Source organism: Eleginops maclovinus, chromosome 1 (genome assembly GCF_036324505.1).
Source record: "Eleginops maclovinus isolate JMC-PN-2008 ecotype Puerto Natales chromosome 1, JC_Emac_rtc_rv5, whole genome shotgun sequence".
Taxonomy (NCBI): domain Eukaryota; kingdom Metazoa; phylum Chordata; class Actinopteri; order Perciformes; family Eleginopidae; genus Eleginops; species Eleginops maclovinus.
The window spans coordinates 22,678,800-22,695,763 of NC_086349.1; the positions used below are offsets into that span (position 1 = coordinate 22,678,800).

At 40.2% G+C, this 16,964-nt stretch overlaps 1 protein-coding gene across 1 annotated transcript in view; it reads left to right on the top strand.

Moving 5' to 3' along the window:
• Positions 1 to 6,523: 6,523 nt before the first annotated feature.
• oprl1 (opiate receptor-like 1) overlaps positions 6,524 to 16,964 on the top strand; it is a 68,624-nt gene continuing 58,183 nt past the window's right edge. The window contains exons 1-2 of the mRNA XM_063886333.1: positions 6,524 to 6,803; positions 12,728 to 12,962. Coding sequence (XP_063742403.1) covers positions 12,754 to 12,962 — 209 coding nt within the window. The 5' untranslated portion in view covers positions 6,524 to 6,803; positions 12,728 to 12,753. The remainder of the gene's footprint in view (positions 6,804 to 12,727; positions 12,963 to 16,964) is intronic.

Below are 16,964 nucleotides of genomic sequence, written 5' to 3' on the forward strand. Positions count from 1 at the left end.
TCTTAATAAGTTGCCTTCAGCAGGTCCAGCTTCAGGATTTAACTGAGGTAATTCGCACTACGACCATACTCTCTTGATTTCCAGACACGGTTTTAAGAAGTTTTTGGATTTCAATTGTCATGTATCTCAAAGGTACATAGGAGAAGGAGCTGTCTGTTAAAATCCATGAGGAGGAGTGGAGAGGTATTTGAATTCTTGATAAATCAATTCAGCCTGCAATTAAGTAAAAAATGATTTCAAACATGTACGTTACCATTTGGTTATTACAGTATCTGAAAGCAGAAGCTCAATGCTATGATTTGTTGGGTTATTTTATTTGCGTCACGTTGTCTAGGGTATTTTATTTGTCAGTATACAGTTGCTTTTTTGGTAAAATCTGCAACAACATACATAATCCAGTAAAGAGCATGTCCATAAACGTTGCACTTAAATACCTTTCAGTCAGGACCACTTTAGTCAAAGTAACTTTAATTATTTTTCAATAGGTTGCATTTTGCGGTATGGCTCCATTATTGGAGTTGTCCCCCTTCAGCATGCATACACAGGAGCCTAAGGCAGAGAGAGCACCTCCTCACCTTTCCGTGTAACCACCTGGAAAAGCTTAAGGCAGAAAAAGCACCAGCAAGAGACCCCCATAGGCTACAGAACACAGCAGGCATCAATGACAACAGAAGTGACATTGATTGCAGATGAGGAGAAAAAGTATGAATGCTGAAGCAGTTGAAATAAGGGGCCCTTCATGAGATTTACCAGATGCTAAGAGCGTATCAGCCTTTCAATCGGCTGATGGAGCTAACTTTGACTCCATGACCTACCTGAACCCATCCCATGCTCAATTCTGGAGATTGGTTAGTACAGCTTCCCAGAGAAATAAGCAAGGCTGAGCTTGCAATATTTGGGAGCAGACATCCACACCTAAAATTGATAGTCATTAAAGCATATCACAGCTCATGCCACCTCTGTACCTGTTGTTAGCACGGTGGAGCCTGTAGACTCCAGCGGAGTGACCTGAAGCGATGATGTGTTCTCCCTCTGAGCAGCCCTGGGGTGCATCAAGACAAACAGCTCTCAACCAGCGTAATGAGGCCGGAGCAGGAGGGACAGGAGGCCTGCTGTTTCACCCACTGGGCCCCTTTTGTCCTATTGCTATGTTGTTCGTGTCAGAAGGCAAACTTTTCCGATTTATCTGGCCATCCCATGCCGTGCTGTGTGTGTGGCATAGAATGAAATAGTGCAGTGTGATCTGGAGGAGAAGTTAAGTTAAGCTGTAACAGAGGTGTCATGTGGAGGTTACAGACATGCAATACCTTTGGGACACATGCAGTCTCAAGCAGCTTTCTCTAACCTGCTGTGAGTGTAACGCAACCCTTGTGCAACCAGCCGTTAGTGATGAAGTTTTAATACAACAATAAATTCTAACTCAATGAATGTGGGATGTACTGCAGGACTGTTGTAAGACTGTGAGGTGTACCTGCTGAACCAGATTTTGTAGCTTTTGTGTACTGAGGATGACCAGAATTAAATTTCACGGGGTGTTTTATGTATATTAATGGCACATCTTAGCCAATCCGTAACCAGTTAATTGGATAAGCCATGATAACTTGAACAATTCTTACCTTGCTCTGTTGGTCACTCCACAAAAAAATACTCATCTTCTTTTTGAGTAACCTTCACCTATAGATGAGTGAGCATCAGAGCAAACAATGATGTCACTGACTTAAGCCTATATTACAGAAATAATCAAAAATAACATCAGTCTGATGTAAAAACTGAAATTTGCTGCCTTTTATTAACACCCATATTTTATCCAGACAAAAAAAACAACCTCATTAGCATGACGTACCGCATTTAATATCAACTGTAAAAAATCAAAAGCAGCAGGTCTGGTTTTCGTCTCCCTTTTTCTCACTTTGTTAGTTACCTTAATTTAAATTCTAAATCTGCGGTGTGTCCCCGCGGGCGTCACTTCACGCTGCCTTAACACAAGATAACTAAGAAGCAGGAATTCATTCATTCATCCCCACTGCAATAAGTTTACTTATTTTACCCTTGAAGTTATGCAGCGTCCTTGTTCTTTGTGCAACGAAAGGGTGACCTTTAGTTGCACTATGCTCTTTGTGGATAAAAAGCCTAATTACTCATTCTATGGTTTGTGTGGATTACTAAGTGAGGAAATGCATTGCATAGCTACATAATAGATTGGCAATGTGCAGTCTGCTGGGAAAAAAAGCTAACAAGTTTTACAAAATGCACTATTACGTGTGTGACCCAACTAATTACACTTGTTTACTTGAATACTTGTACTAGGAGAAATGTAATATAACAGGCAATCCTGGCTTGAGAACATGTAATGTTTATCTGTTACACAATCACAGGAGAAAATACATTGCAAACGGTTGAACAGAAGGAGAGCAACATTCAACTCTCCCAAATGATGCTGCCAGAAACTAGGGGCCATTAGGGGAATTGCATCTGCAGCCTCATCTGTGTGTTTTTTTTTAACCTTTGTGCAATTCAATGATTTGGGAGGCGGGACTTGTGGCTGTTGCAGATTCTTAGTTACAGTTACATGATTCCAGTTCAGTTGTTTACTCAACTTCCCATAGGTATCAGTTTATGTTTTATGTTAAGCTAAAGTTCAGTACTGACTTCTTAGTTGCCTAGCAACATAAAAAAAAGGAAAAGTGCAAGAACAATGTCTGAACGTCTTCAAAGGTCTCACGTTTTCAACCTGCACTTCCCGCTCTGTCTGATCAGAGCCTGAAAGAGAACATCGTTGTAGGTTTGTCAACAGCAAACATGTATGAATCTCATTTTGTGTTGTATAAGTCTTTCATTATAGCATTACCATTTTACATTTGGGCAGAAAAAGAAGTCATTAGAATACCTTGCAGAGACAGAGTCACTGCTGTCTTGAATTGTCTTATAATATTTGTATTAGTCTACATGGAATAGGCTTTCCTAATATAAGGTATTTGTATCCTGATAGATTCTGTAATTATCCAACATGACTGACAAGCAGATAAAAACATAAGCAGCAGGTTCCAGCTCTTTCTCACTGCATCTCTGACTTTGCAATCTTATTTTCATGTCTTGCTGTTAAGCCATCTGCCATCCAGCCTGTGATAGTCATCTAAGGTTAGTTAGACATCCACTACCTCATCCTCATCTCTCTGTGTGAATTGTTTAACTCTTCCTTTTTCCTTACCTACCTCTGTTCTCCAGATTACTCTAAATAATACATTAAGGACACACAACATGTGTAAACATCAAAACAACCCTACCTGCCCCACGCAATCTATACCTCCCACTAAGGCTGAACGTTAGTGCCCCCTATGGCTGTTACAGAAAAACACTAGCAAGCTCTGTCATTGGCTCTGTGCACGCCCTTCACCTCCTCTACCTCCCTGTTCTTTTACTCATGAGTGCCTGTCAGACTGTTCTCGCAGAAGACAGAAGGTCTGAGCTACAGCAAGACAGTCATTGCATGAATACCACATCAGCCATATAGGGGAAATGTCCCTTTTTAAGCTGCACTAAATCACTTCCTGTCATCTTAAAACGCTGGAATTACTTGAGTTATGTCAAACACTTAATTTTCTCGACAAATAAAGATCCTCCTTATATTCCTTCTCAAAGAATATCAAAGATTTTATGGTATTAACATGAGTTTGCTGAATCCATCTTGCCACTTACACGAAATTGTAAATGCAATAAATTTTGAGTGTGCCTTTCAGAAAACTTGCAAAAAATGTCTGCACACAAAGTCAAATTGTAGACTGCTAGAAGCCTGATACAGCACAACCTGTTCTGTAATAAGAACTAGAGCAGTGATTCCTGCAAAAATACAACAGTTTGGGAAGATAAACGCTGAGTAATACTGGAGCGGAACATTTTGTATGTTCTTTGTGTCCTTCACAATTATAAAGGAAATTGTTCTATTCTGGCTTCATTAAATGATTGGATCCGTGAGACTCCTCAAGAAACACAAACACAGAAAATGGCGACAAATTTGAAGATATTGGAAACATTTTTCAGCCTTATTTAAACGTATGTGTGTAACCTGAGAGGCTGCATGCAACTTTAATACAATCTCAATCAATCTAACAACTAAAGCGTTGACTATTATATTGTACTCCCTGCTTCTTCTTTGCTTCTTGTTCCAAATAAAAGTTTAAGATGTACATTTAATTAATAGGTTATTCAAAGTCCTCAGAGACCTCGGGGGTTCACAGAAGTCTGAGGGCAAACACTAAAGTGCCGAGGAGAGTTTGTTTAGATATCATTCATGCGTTCCCAGTAGAAATATAAAATTGTGTTTCAAGACACAATATTTTTAGAGATACCCATAAGCTTCAACCCAGATTCCCTTGGGTTCACCAAACAAACACAAACAGTGTAATCCATCAAATCCAAATATGAAGGTCAGAAGGTATGTGAATACTACAATAAAGTAATTGGTCATGTTTACTAATATTGACTTGTCTGTCTTTGCCATTTGTCCAAGGTCAGTTCTACAAATGCTCACGTCACATGTATAGCCCTCCATGAACAGTAAAGATTTATATAAATACATTATTCATATCTAGGTGGAGTGACAATATACGAGAATCTCCAGGGAATATTTGAGATGAGATTTGAGCTCAGGTCAGCAGTTGACTTCAGAAGAAGTGTATTTAATGATTCCTCTGTGGTTCCTTTGCAGCCCTTAGACAGCCCCAATAAATAAACAACACCTTAGCCGTACATAACCAATTCCCACTGGAGACTCCATTATTTATTTTGTCATCTCTATCTGGGGATGGTTCACTGAGTATATGTGCTCTTTTCCATCCACTTACGCATGCTTTAGTCTCCTGTGTTTTACCTATGTGTTCAAATACGTGTTTTGCAGTGTTGCCCATTCGACTGCATGCCGCTCGAACCTCACACAGTTCAGAGGAGTTAAATGAGTCAGGTAGGTAAGTGCTTTGTGCAGTACACTCTCACCATGCACAGTAAATACCTCTCGAAACGAAACAAGATTTAATTTTGAGAAACAGCTTATAAAATAAGAAGTTTAAGCATGTAAACGGCCTTCACTTTTTGAACATTAAAACATATAGATAGAATCGGAGGATGAAGCCCTCTTTATTAGTCACATACATGCACACAGCAGAGCACACACAGTGAAATGTGTCCTCTGCATTTAACCCATCCTAGTGCTAGGAGCAGTGGGCAGCTATCGTGCAGCGCCTGGGGAGCAATGAGAGGGGGGATTGGAGGTGTCCGGTGCCTTGCTCAAGGGCACCACAGCAGGGCCTAGGAGGTGAACTGGGACCTCTCCAAGTAGCAGTCCACTTTCCATATTTCAAGTCTGTTCGGGGTCTTGAACCGGCGACCCTACGATTCCCAGACCAAGCCCCTACTGACTGGGCCACTGCCGGACCACATATAAACATGTCACAGTAAAGGCACAAAATACACACCTCTGCATTCCATAAAAGGATTGCTGATCACTTGTAAATATATGTTCAAGTCTTACAGGGCCTTGGCATATGATCGCATAGGTAACAAGTAATATTTGAGTTATAAAACATGAGGGTGAAAAAAATGAAAGGTGGGAGAATGCAGCATGTGAAAGGGTAACCTGAAAACTTTAAGCCCAGACAAGACCAGATAGATTTTCAAATGATACAGTATGTGATCCCGCGCTTCTTGCCTGATCTTGCAACAGATGCAAAAAAACAGCTGCAAAAAAACTGTCCCTTTCAGATTTATATATTTTAGATTACAAGTCCTTTCTTTATTTATCTGGTCTTATACCACAACCTTGCATTACAGTACAGTCATAGAGATCATGCAAATATACATTCTGTCTGACAGTTTCAAGCATGTGTGTCATGTTTCGGTCTCCAGCAAAAGATCAGAAGTTTGTTAATCTAGCAGTACATCACAGGACCAGACTGCAAGCTGCTGCACACTGTATGCTGTTTACATGCTAATTACTGTGCTCAAAACGTCTATTCATTTTTTAATACCCCCGGAACATCCCCTTTTTTCTCTGGACATTTAGATAATGTTAACAAATGGAATGACAGTAGTTAGTACTCTAATCATGAGTGCATGTCTTCCTCTTTAGATGTTTAACAGCAGGTTCTGCTCCTTCAGAAACACAATACAAACGCCCACGAACACACACATGGAAATGCCTGTTGGTGGTGCAAAAGAATTTCGGGAGCTATGCACGTACACAGAAAGAGCAGATCCCGATGCTCATACAAGAAGATGGGTTACAAGTACGGAGATTGAGAAGGGAGAGAGGAAGAAGGGGGGAGTTGTTGAGAAAGCCCTCATCGATCTGTCGAGTGAGAGAGAGCGAGAGAGGGAGAGAGAGAGAGAGAGAGGAATGGAAGAAAGCGCAGCGCCTGGCTGCATCTTCATCCCAGCAGACCCCTCCTCTTCACACACCTCCCCCCCACCTCCCCCACACTCTCCCCTCTCTCTCTCCCCCTCTGTCTCTCTGTCTGCCTGCCAGCTGATGCTGACTGGAGCTATAGGTTTTTTCTCCCCCTCGTCATTTTAGGGAAAATCTGGACGGACTGACGGAGATTTTGGGATGTTGACACCGGTTACTACTTGGTGTTGACAGCAGGAAGAAACCAGGAAGAAACTACGAATTTAAAACAGCAAACCAACACCGAAAGAGGAAGCGGACAGAAAGCAGACAGTGCACAGTAACGCAGGACGAAGCACAACAACTTCCAGCGGTTGTGTCCCCGGGGTGGTCTGAGGGAAGCTCTAGAGGTGTTTCTACCTGAAAGGTACGAAATATCACAGGCTGCTACAACAATGCAATTTGTACTTATATGTGCATGCATGTAGACATAATTGTCTGTCCTGGACCACCACTGTTGGCGCTGCGTGTGAAAACGCGCCTCTGTCCGCCTGCAGTCCGTCACTGTGTTTATGTTGGGCTGCTTCAGCTGAAAGGTTGCCATAACACACTGTATAGATACTGATGGCGCGTGGTGCAGCGCGTGCATGACGTGCTTGTATTTCAAAGTGCTGTGTCTGCGCATTCATGGTGCATTTAAGTGTGTTTATAGTTGCTTCATGTTGTGGTACGTTTTAGTGACAGGTTGCATGGCCAAGACATGTGGAAGTGGTTTGTTGCTAACTAAGTGTGCTAACTTCAAACACCTGCACTGATCAGTGAGTGGTGTATGTGTGCACGTGTGGTGCATTTTGGGGTCTCTATGTTGTGTCAGGTTTGAAGAGGAGGGTTTGGTTATGCACTTATTTGTAACTCTTTCTCATGTGTCTTTACTGTACTTGTGTGTTTGTCTGAGTTGGGAATGCTCGTGTTACTACTGACTTTGCAGCAGCTCTGTATGAATATGTTTTATGACAAACTGCAGAAACAAACTTCAGAACATAAGTAAATGCAATTTATTTGAGCAGGTTCTCAATGAGTCTTGACAATGTCTAAAATGATTTCCCAGTACATGCACACAACTGAGAAGGTGGAGTCTTACAGAACGGTTGACATTCATACATATGACACCCAGTGGAGTTTTGCTGTCAGGTAAACTTTGAATGTGAGAAACAAAAGTTATACTATAGCCTACCTATGACTCTGTATCAGGGCTTTTTTTTAAAAGTAAAACGTATTCCAAGTCCAATACCAGGACCAGTTGCGTCCAGACCAATCCAAAGGAAACAAGACCAAGTCTAGACCGAATCCAGAGCAAATGTATTAAATTAACTAATCCCACATAAGAAAGTTGTAGAGACTAATTGCTGAAAAAGATCTTTACAAAAGCGAAATGAACTGATCAGCTAGAGAGACCAGCAAAGATACAAGTTGTATACTGTATCTGGTCATAGCCTACTTGACACCATGTTATCCTGCTGCTCCTATATGTGCAGAGGCCAGACAAACAGAATAACCACAAATTAAAACTGAAATTTGCAATGCTACAGAAGCGAGTAAACCCATCAAATCCTAAATAAATTGTGCAGTATTTAAGCAAAAGCTGCCTATACAACAGGCTAGCTAGCAGACGTTAGCTATCTATCTAACTAGCTAGCTATCAGCATATGATGGCTTTCATAACTTAAAATATAAATATGATTTAATACGGTTAAACAGAAAGTGCATACCTGTGTCTTCTCTTCTACCAGTAAGAATTACTATAAAAACCATTTTCAACATGCTTTTTTTTACTCTGACTGGTCACACTCACACAGCCAGCAGCTCCTCACAGCACAGAAATGCCCAAATATGTGTTATTGTGGATAAACAAATCACATATTGGGATTATAAACTGTTACTTTTCTTGCCCGGAAAAAAAGTATAAAAACTTTACAGTTTTTTGAAAAGCTTCAAAACTGTTTATTATACAAGTAAATGTTTATAAGGTCCACAATGCTGTGCAAACCAACAGCACTTCCACTCTGAACGGAAGCAGTGGCATTTGTTATCAGTGTAGTCAAACAATTTCCTGCAACATAGACAAAAGAAGTGACAAAGATTGGCTTTTTATGTTACCGTGAAGAAGCTGGAAGGTTGAAAATAAGCAGATACTACATCTTCCACCATAGTTTACCTGAACTGTATGGGCTTATTAACAGCTGTTTGTATAATGTGTTTCCTCTGAGCGGCTGGTTTTTGAGTCTGCATGTATTCAACTCTAACAATTGTTCTGGTTGATCTGTGGTGTATACAATATATACATTTATATATACATTTATACTTGAAACAAGGATTCCATACTCATGGTCTTTGCATTTTCACAAGATAATTCATGTATTGTGAACATCCTCATGTTGAGCCATTTTCACATAAACTTTATAATTGGTTTTAAAAATCCAGCCTCCTCATTCACATGAATGGAGCCAGTCTAGAAAAAAACACAGTGTTGTATCAATAAATCTACCAACTGTATTACCAATAACTGCAATCATCTAAAAGATCAGTTTTCTTCAAAACATTTCACACAAAACATCATTTTATGGTTTTCCATACACAGAAAATGGGCTCAATGGTGGCAGAAATGATATTATTTAGATTGAATTGATCTGTAGAACATACCAAAACCTGAGAACACACACACATTGGCATCGTCAACAACGTTTTAGAAAATGTTCTGTGTCACTGCAGCCTTTCTGTACTGCCCAAAAACGTGCAATGGATTAAAATAATGATTTTGACGCATTTTCAGTGTCAACGTCTTCAATTAGAGCAACCACACAGTTACTGCATCTTCATCAACATTTGACAAAATATGGCTGTTCAAATATGTGTAAAAGGATAATAGTCAATTTTTTAACTGAATAGGTTTGGTTGTCAATGGTGTGATACTGTCTAAAATATCGTGCCCAGACCCTTCCCACCTGTTGTAGGGCTGTGTTTGGGTCTAAACCCCTACCAAGTGTCTATATAGTAAAATAAATAACAACTGACTGGGCCTACTTTGACAATTTTCTCACTCTTATCTGAATGCAGCATACACAAAAGTTTAACATCACTCCCTTTATATTAATGTTCATGTGCTCATATATCAACACTTCTCAAAACAACACTGACATACGGCTACTTAAACTTTCCTTCTGCGACACATGACTCAAGACCAAGAACATGGACCTTAATAAGCTCCAGCTTGAGATCCACTGGTGACACTTGTTGCAGGTTACCCCCGTTTTCCATCACAATAGCAGTTGATGAAAACACCACATGGTACACATGCATCAGAGGGACTGATGAATTGATTGGGATAGCACGAATGCCATCTGAGGTTGGAAACAGTGATGAAATACCCCAGTGAATCAGAGTTATTTCTGCTTCATTATGTCATACTGTTGGATCCTCATGCAGGAAATCACATTGCCGTAGTGTAAATACCAGTTGCCATGACCTTACATTATTATGTTGTGCTATCCATGCAGTAACCGTAATAAAAATATCAGTCTCATTAGTGATATGTAGTCCTCTCACACGTAGTAGTTGGTGGTACGGAGGCCCACCCAGAGTGCCGCTACAGCCGTACATGGACACACACTTCATGTTCTAAGTTTAACTGCTTATTCATCAAAGCCTAGGCAGCCAAATCACACACACTGCTACTTCATCAGAGATTTAGCTCATATACACTGAGTCTTAAATGTAGACAATTGATTATAGAGGAAAGAGGAGTGGAAACAAGATCTCAACAGAGATTAATGGAGAGATGGAAGGGTTGAACGGATGAGATGGGAAAACATTATATTTTCTGGTGCCCATACAGTATACGTGTATTCCCTGCTGTAATTCTGCTGTGCTATTCAGAAGCACAGCAGAATTACTTTGCTGTTTTGATTTGATGAATATTCATGATCAGGCAGAGAGAGGGAGGGAGCCTTGTTCATGTCAGCATATTGAGGTGTTGCTGCTGCGGCTTGCATGAAGAGGTGTTGCTGAGAAAGAGTGTGTTGCTTTTGTAGCCAAAGGCTGATCCTAGATTATGTCTGAGCTCAGTCTCTGTGCAAATACAATCAATATCAGCTACTTGTATGCTTGAGCTTATACTTCAAAAGACCATCAAAAGCGCATAATAGTAAATGAAGGTTAGGCAGTAGACCGGAGACTAGGCTTAGCATCCTCTTCACTAAGTCAAAGTACAGCCTCTGTGTTACCACTCACACCATGCCAATCCACTTGTTGATCTTACTTATACTCATGAACAACAACTCAAAATGTTTTTACTCCTTTATATGGGAGATTAACACTGTCAACCCTACCGTGCAGTGAAAACTGACTTGCATACTAATGTTGCAGACCTCAATAATGCGGCCAACATCCTAGATTTGTTTAGCAATTCAAATAGATCTGGTGTTTTGTTCAACAGAGTCTGAAATGAATGTTGTTTCTCATCACTGTTGCAGCTCAATGAGTATTTGTTCCCGTCCGCTATGTCTGCCTTTTCCGAAATCTTTGTTAAACACGTATGAAATATATCATGTAACCTCAAACCCAGACTATTTAATTTACCTTTTGGTATCCCCTACTTGCCATTGACGGATGTTGACTTTGTCAGAGAAGCACTCTGACAAGTCCAATAAGTTGGAATATGTTATTTAATTATATTTACAATATGTGTATAAGCATCAGAGGCGGCAGTAAAAAATCCCTTTTAGACAAAAAGATGTTAAGTCTGTCTTCATTTAGCCAAGAATACAAACAGATCAAGGTAATGCTTCTTAATGGCCAGACAACAAAAGGCTAAGGGACAGCTTTGCGTTTCTTAGATGTTATTAATTAGATGATAAAAGGTAAACGTAATAAGATATACATAAAACAATAGGAAACATTTACGCAGCGAACTCCTTTAAATGCAGAAACTGTTTTGGTTGGTGGTTGAAAATGTAAATCTTTATCTCGGCTGTAGAATTGTTGCTGAGGGAAAGTAAAAGCCCACTGCATTTGCTCTCTTTTTCTTTTCACTGCATTAACACACATACATATTCATGTAATCTCTCTCCCTCCCATTCTTCCCCTGAGCCCCACACATCTTGGCATTAATGTATTCCTCACGTGGTATAGCATTAATAGTACATTTGAAGTCAAATCTTTCCCTCTTTATTTCCTATTGTACTAGTTTTTTTTTTGTTTCCTTCATCCCTCAAATCTTTTTTACTTTCCCCTGATCGACATCTACTCACCCTTTCGTTCTGCTTTCCCTATATTGCATTCCTTTTCAAGCTTCTCCATTCTTACTTTATTGTCTTTTGAACTTCATCTTGCTCGGCTTTTCTTCATCTTCTATCTTCTAAGTCCTTTTCATATTTTTACCTCTCCCTCTTTTCTTCCGCTTAAAGCAACCTTTGTGTAAATTTGAAAAAAGTCGGAAGCAGTGTGACCTTGTAATACTGTTTAGTGCAGGGTCGTGAAGGTTGACTTGTGTGCACAAAATGTGACTCTGACATCAAAAATCAGGATAAGAACCATGTGCCTGCAATCATTGTAGCTTCTCTAAACCATGGAAATGATCTGACCTCAACCAATTAGACTTAACCTTAATTTTGCAGAAGAGTTCTTGTGGTAACTCATAGAGCTTCTGCCTTTTACAAAGTGGCTACATTTGACCTAAAACATTTAGTTTTACATCCAGAAAAAGAAGTAATTAATGGCTCGGCATATGCTGCTTTATTGTTTTAATTATGTGTTCAGCATTGCTCATTAGTTCCCTTCATTCTATATCATTAAAGAGAGCAGTACCAACAACCTGGTCTATAATGCCGAACAGTGATGATAGTGTTCAGGACAAGAATCTTTACTTGAAAGGATTAGAATTAAGTGTTTCATTTAGTGGTAGGAGTACTCATTTTGCATGCATATTAAATAAAGTTAAAACAAACACGTGTACTATAAATAAACCTTTTCCCAAGTTCTTATGAATTCTATTTAACATTTTTCCTTCACTTCAAGACGTTTTCTTTCGAGGTCAAGCAAAAAAGAGGTGAGGCCATGACAACATCATATTTATGACTATGAGACTGCAGCATTGTTCAAAACTGTGCAATGTGGGAAGTTGAACCACTTTAGATTAGCCAAAACAAGATTTGATGGTCTGTTGAGTTGTTCATTGAATTTACCTTCAAATGTTTGTTCAAATCATCAAACTAACTGACAGTCAGTATGGCATTATTGTTGACAGTAGCTTGATGATGACATTATGTGTGACACCCATCTTCTTCTTTCCATCAGGTGAAGTAAAGCCCCTCGCTCTGGAGATGGAGTACCCGGACGACTACCTCCTGTTGTCCCAGCTGGGTCACTTCCAATTCAACGACTCGCACTTCCAGAACAACTTCAGCGGTATCTACAACGAAACCGACGCGCTACTGCCAACCGGGGTCAAGGTCACCATCGTGGTCGTCTACATGATTGTCTGTGTCATCGGCCTGGTGGGAAACTTCCTGGTCATGTATGTCATCATAAGGTATGAAAACCATATGTTTGTTCAGGTAAATAATACACAAAATGGAACCTTTCTGAATTAAATCATCAGTTATTGGAGAACGACCGAGGCAGACTGACACTACCCTCGAGAGAACTCTTGAAATAAGTTAACCTGATATTGTTTAAAGCATTTAAGTTACACAAAGGACTGAATACCATATATTTTACAGTACGCCTTGACTACAATTGTGTTCCACTGTTGTAGAAGATTTGTGTTTGGTCCTTATGGTCTCCACAAACAAGTCTCTACAGTCTAGTGACTTCATATAGGAGTCAGAATTGATGATATGACCGCTGTTGCTATAACAATCCACAGGGAAAGGACAAAATACTTAAAATGAAAGTCTGTCAGATTGATTCAGTTGTTTTAATATGTTGAGAGAATGTTATTCAAGTAACAGCTGGGTGTTGAAGCAGCTGCTCTGCCTCACTTCATCAGTCTGAGGCTCAGTCCCCGTCACTGCGGCTACTTCTGAATTATTATACCTCTCCGTAAATGTGTTCAAGGGATTAAAGCAAAAAACATTGATCCAGACCAAACATTGTCCAGTTCAAAGCATGAGAGCACTACCTTCAAAACGTTTGTGACAAATCAATGTGATATTCCAGGGCACAACAGGAACCGTCAGCAAGTATCTACCTTTGTTTCAAGGTTTCAAGATTTCAAGGTTTCAAGGTTTTATTGGTCATATGCACAGCAGATACAGCGTATATGTTGGCAATGAAAATCTTATGTCGCGTGCTCCTCCAACAACTCAACATACATGGTGCAAAAGATAAATAAAATAGTGCAAAACGAGAGAAGAATATTTACAATAACAACAATAAAGATTTGAGGATGTGAAATATATACATATGTGGAATACATTGGAGGTATTTAAATACTTTACACTGTTGAATGAGGAGGTTTGGACAGATGTGAGTAGACATTCACAGAGCTCAGGAGTTCAGCAGTCTTATAGCCTGTGGTATAAAACTGTCCTGAGTCTGGTGGTCTTGGTCCGGATGCTGCGGTACCGTCTGCCAGACGGCAGCAGACAGAACAGATTGTTGCTGGGGTGATGGGGGTCCTTTAATATCCTACCGGCCTTCTTCCTACACCGCTGGGTGTAGAGGTCCTCCATGGATGGCAGCTCCGTCCTGGTGATGTGCTGAGCAGTTTTCACCACCCTCTGTAGAGTCTTACGGTTGAGGGCGGTGCAACTGCCATACCAGGCGGTGATGCAGCCAGTCAGGATACTCTCGATGGTGCACCTATAGAAGTTGCAGAGTATCCTGGAGTCCATGTTGAACTTCCGCAGCCTGCGGAAAATGACCACATTTATATGGCGCTTTTCCATATAGAAGCCCCCTCTTCACACACATTCATACTGCCATACAAGATGATACACTCACACAGATCCACCCAAAAGTTGGCCATGCCATTGGGAGAACCTTGCCCAATAATATGCTGACTTGAGAACAAAATCACCTTGCGATTGGTGGAGTCTACATTGAGTCACAGCAGCCCCACCTACAGTACAGTATGTATGTGTGTTTCCATGTTATTGTTGGGATACTTTTGCTATTTATTTAGGCCTTTTATTTTTATAGACAGACAGTTAGCAGTGTTAACCAGGACTGACAGCACTCTCCTTGGTTGTGGTTTACGTTCTGGAGAATAGTGACGGTCTAATGGAAATGTTGTCAGAATTCTCAATAAAAAGTTGATAGATGGACAGATGTACACACACACACACACACACACACACACACACACACACACACACACACACACACACACACACACACACACACACACACACACACACACACACACACACACACACACACACACACACACACACATACTGATGATTCACCGCCATAGACAGCTCACTTTCCTGCTTAACAATGTCAGCTCTCAGCCATTGCCTCTCAGTACAGATGACTGCTCTCGACAACTTCACAACATTTACAATGTCAGAAGGCAGCATGCTCCATTATTTAACTGTGGCATGTTGGATGAAAGGGCTAATTACACAAGATGGCCAACCTCGCCTGCCACTACCAAATAATGCAGACCAAGGACAGGTCTCAACCCTCCTTGGCTTTGAATCCACAGCAAACAGTCAGTGAATTCCTGTTATTGTATCGGATACCTTTACTAACACAGCTCCAGAGATTTTCTAAGGTGTACAGCAAATTGAATGACAGGCAGTTAAGTGCCAAAGAGAACAAGAACACGTCTAGCTTTCTGAACACCTTAATGAGATTAAGGGTTCAGGCAACAAAAAAAAACGTAAATATTCACAGATGCTAGTAATAAGAAGAATTGAGATGTGTTAGACATGCATCAGTGGCGTCCTGTCGTCACTAGAGCGCTATTTAATCAACTGTGAGTAGAAAAAGAACATCTTGGCGGTCTGCTGAAGTAAAGCCTATGTATGGGAAACACTGAATAATACTATCTGTCGAGGAGCTTTGAGGCATTAAAGAATAATATCTGACTCAGTGAAGGTCGGGGCAAGATCTGAATGCTCTGATATTTAAGATAATCATCACAGAAAACTAAAGATCCGGACTGAATGTGGCTCTGCAATACTCAGTTTCAACGTGATGGATTGTGGGTTATAACCTGAGATGGAATTGCATTTTTTCCAGGAGGGATTTAGCAGGTTCTATCTCATAACAGTGGGATACATATACAACTCTCCTATTCATGTAGAGAGACTGCAGGGTGAGATTTGTTTTAATTTAGATACAGTCTGTTTTCATTTGGATATGGAAAGAGTCACAGCTCTGAAAAAGCTGAGTCATTTTATTAAAGCAGATGGCTAGAGGTGACATTTTACTTACACAAAAGCATGCCCACACGCAGACACACTCTTTTCTTTTCTCGCATGTTACTACTACTGTGTACACATAACCAGGGTTCTTTTTATAAAGCTACCAAAGAATAACTGTAAAACTCCCACAGTTACTGCCTCCTACCCAGAGACCATTGAAAAATGTAGCTGTAGCATATTTTTACCTCACTGAAGGGGGATATTATTTTTGGTTGTTAGAAAAATTCAATAAAATCTGGGGTTGTGGATTTAAAAAGGATTGGGCTTTCTGGACCTCAGTAGCCCATTGGAGGGTACAAAAGTCATTACTTGCAAAACACATCTACGTTTATGACCTTAATGTTGTTGATCAAGTTGCATTATGGGTAATGAAGCCCACAGGCTTTGATAAGGATCACAAATGAGTGGTTTTAAGTTATATTTACAGGTAATCATAGTTTTATCCATTGCGATTTTTATGGAAAGCTAAGCTCAGAAATCTTTGCTGTCTCGGTCTGGAGGATTTATTACAACATGCTTTCCTAAACTATTTACACAAGAAGTCTTGGAAATGTAACATCTCAAAGACTTTGTTTAGTTTTCTTAAACTGTGGTGCCTTTGAAATGTCTTCCCAGTAGCAGCAGAGACAGTTTAGTCACACTAAAAGCCAGATGGAAACATGTGACATTCCACCCACAAAGAAAACAAGCTTACACTGAAATAATGAAGTACTGTATAAGTTCTCCCTTGTGGTGAAGGTACATCAGCAGGAGGACAGAACCAAACAATGACTGGATCAGTCCGAGGCTAACATGCCTTTGACTGAGGGAGGAATAAAAGGATCCCGGGAGTTCTTCATCGTTAGGGAGCAACAAAAAAAGACACAGAAACATTGACAAAGACACACAGGAACGCTAGGATTCGTCCAGTTGGTGTCTTACTTATTGACCCTAAACATAGATGGATCAATATGCTGACAGGAGTTTTATATACAGACCTGTTTCAAATAAAGACAATCTGAAATAGATTATTAACTATTCATGTGAAACTTTGTAAATTTAAGACTTAAGGTTCTCCATAATTAAGGGCATTGAGGTCGGTGCCATCACTGCTGTCAAATTTTGGAAAAACTTTCAGTGCCAAGAAACGTATAGGTGATGTGATGGAGAACATC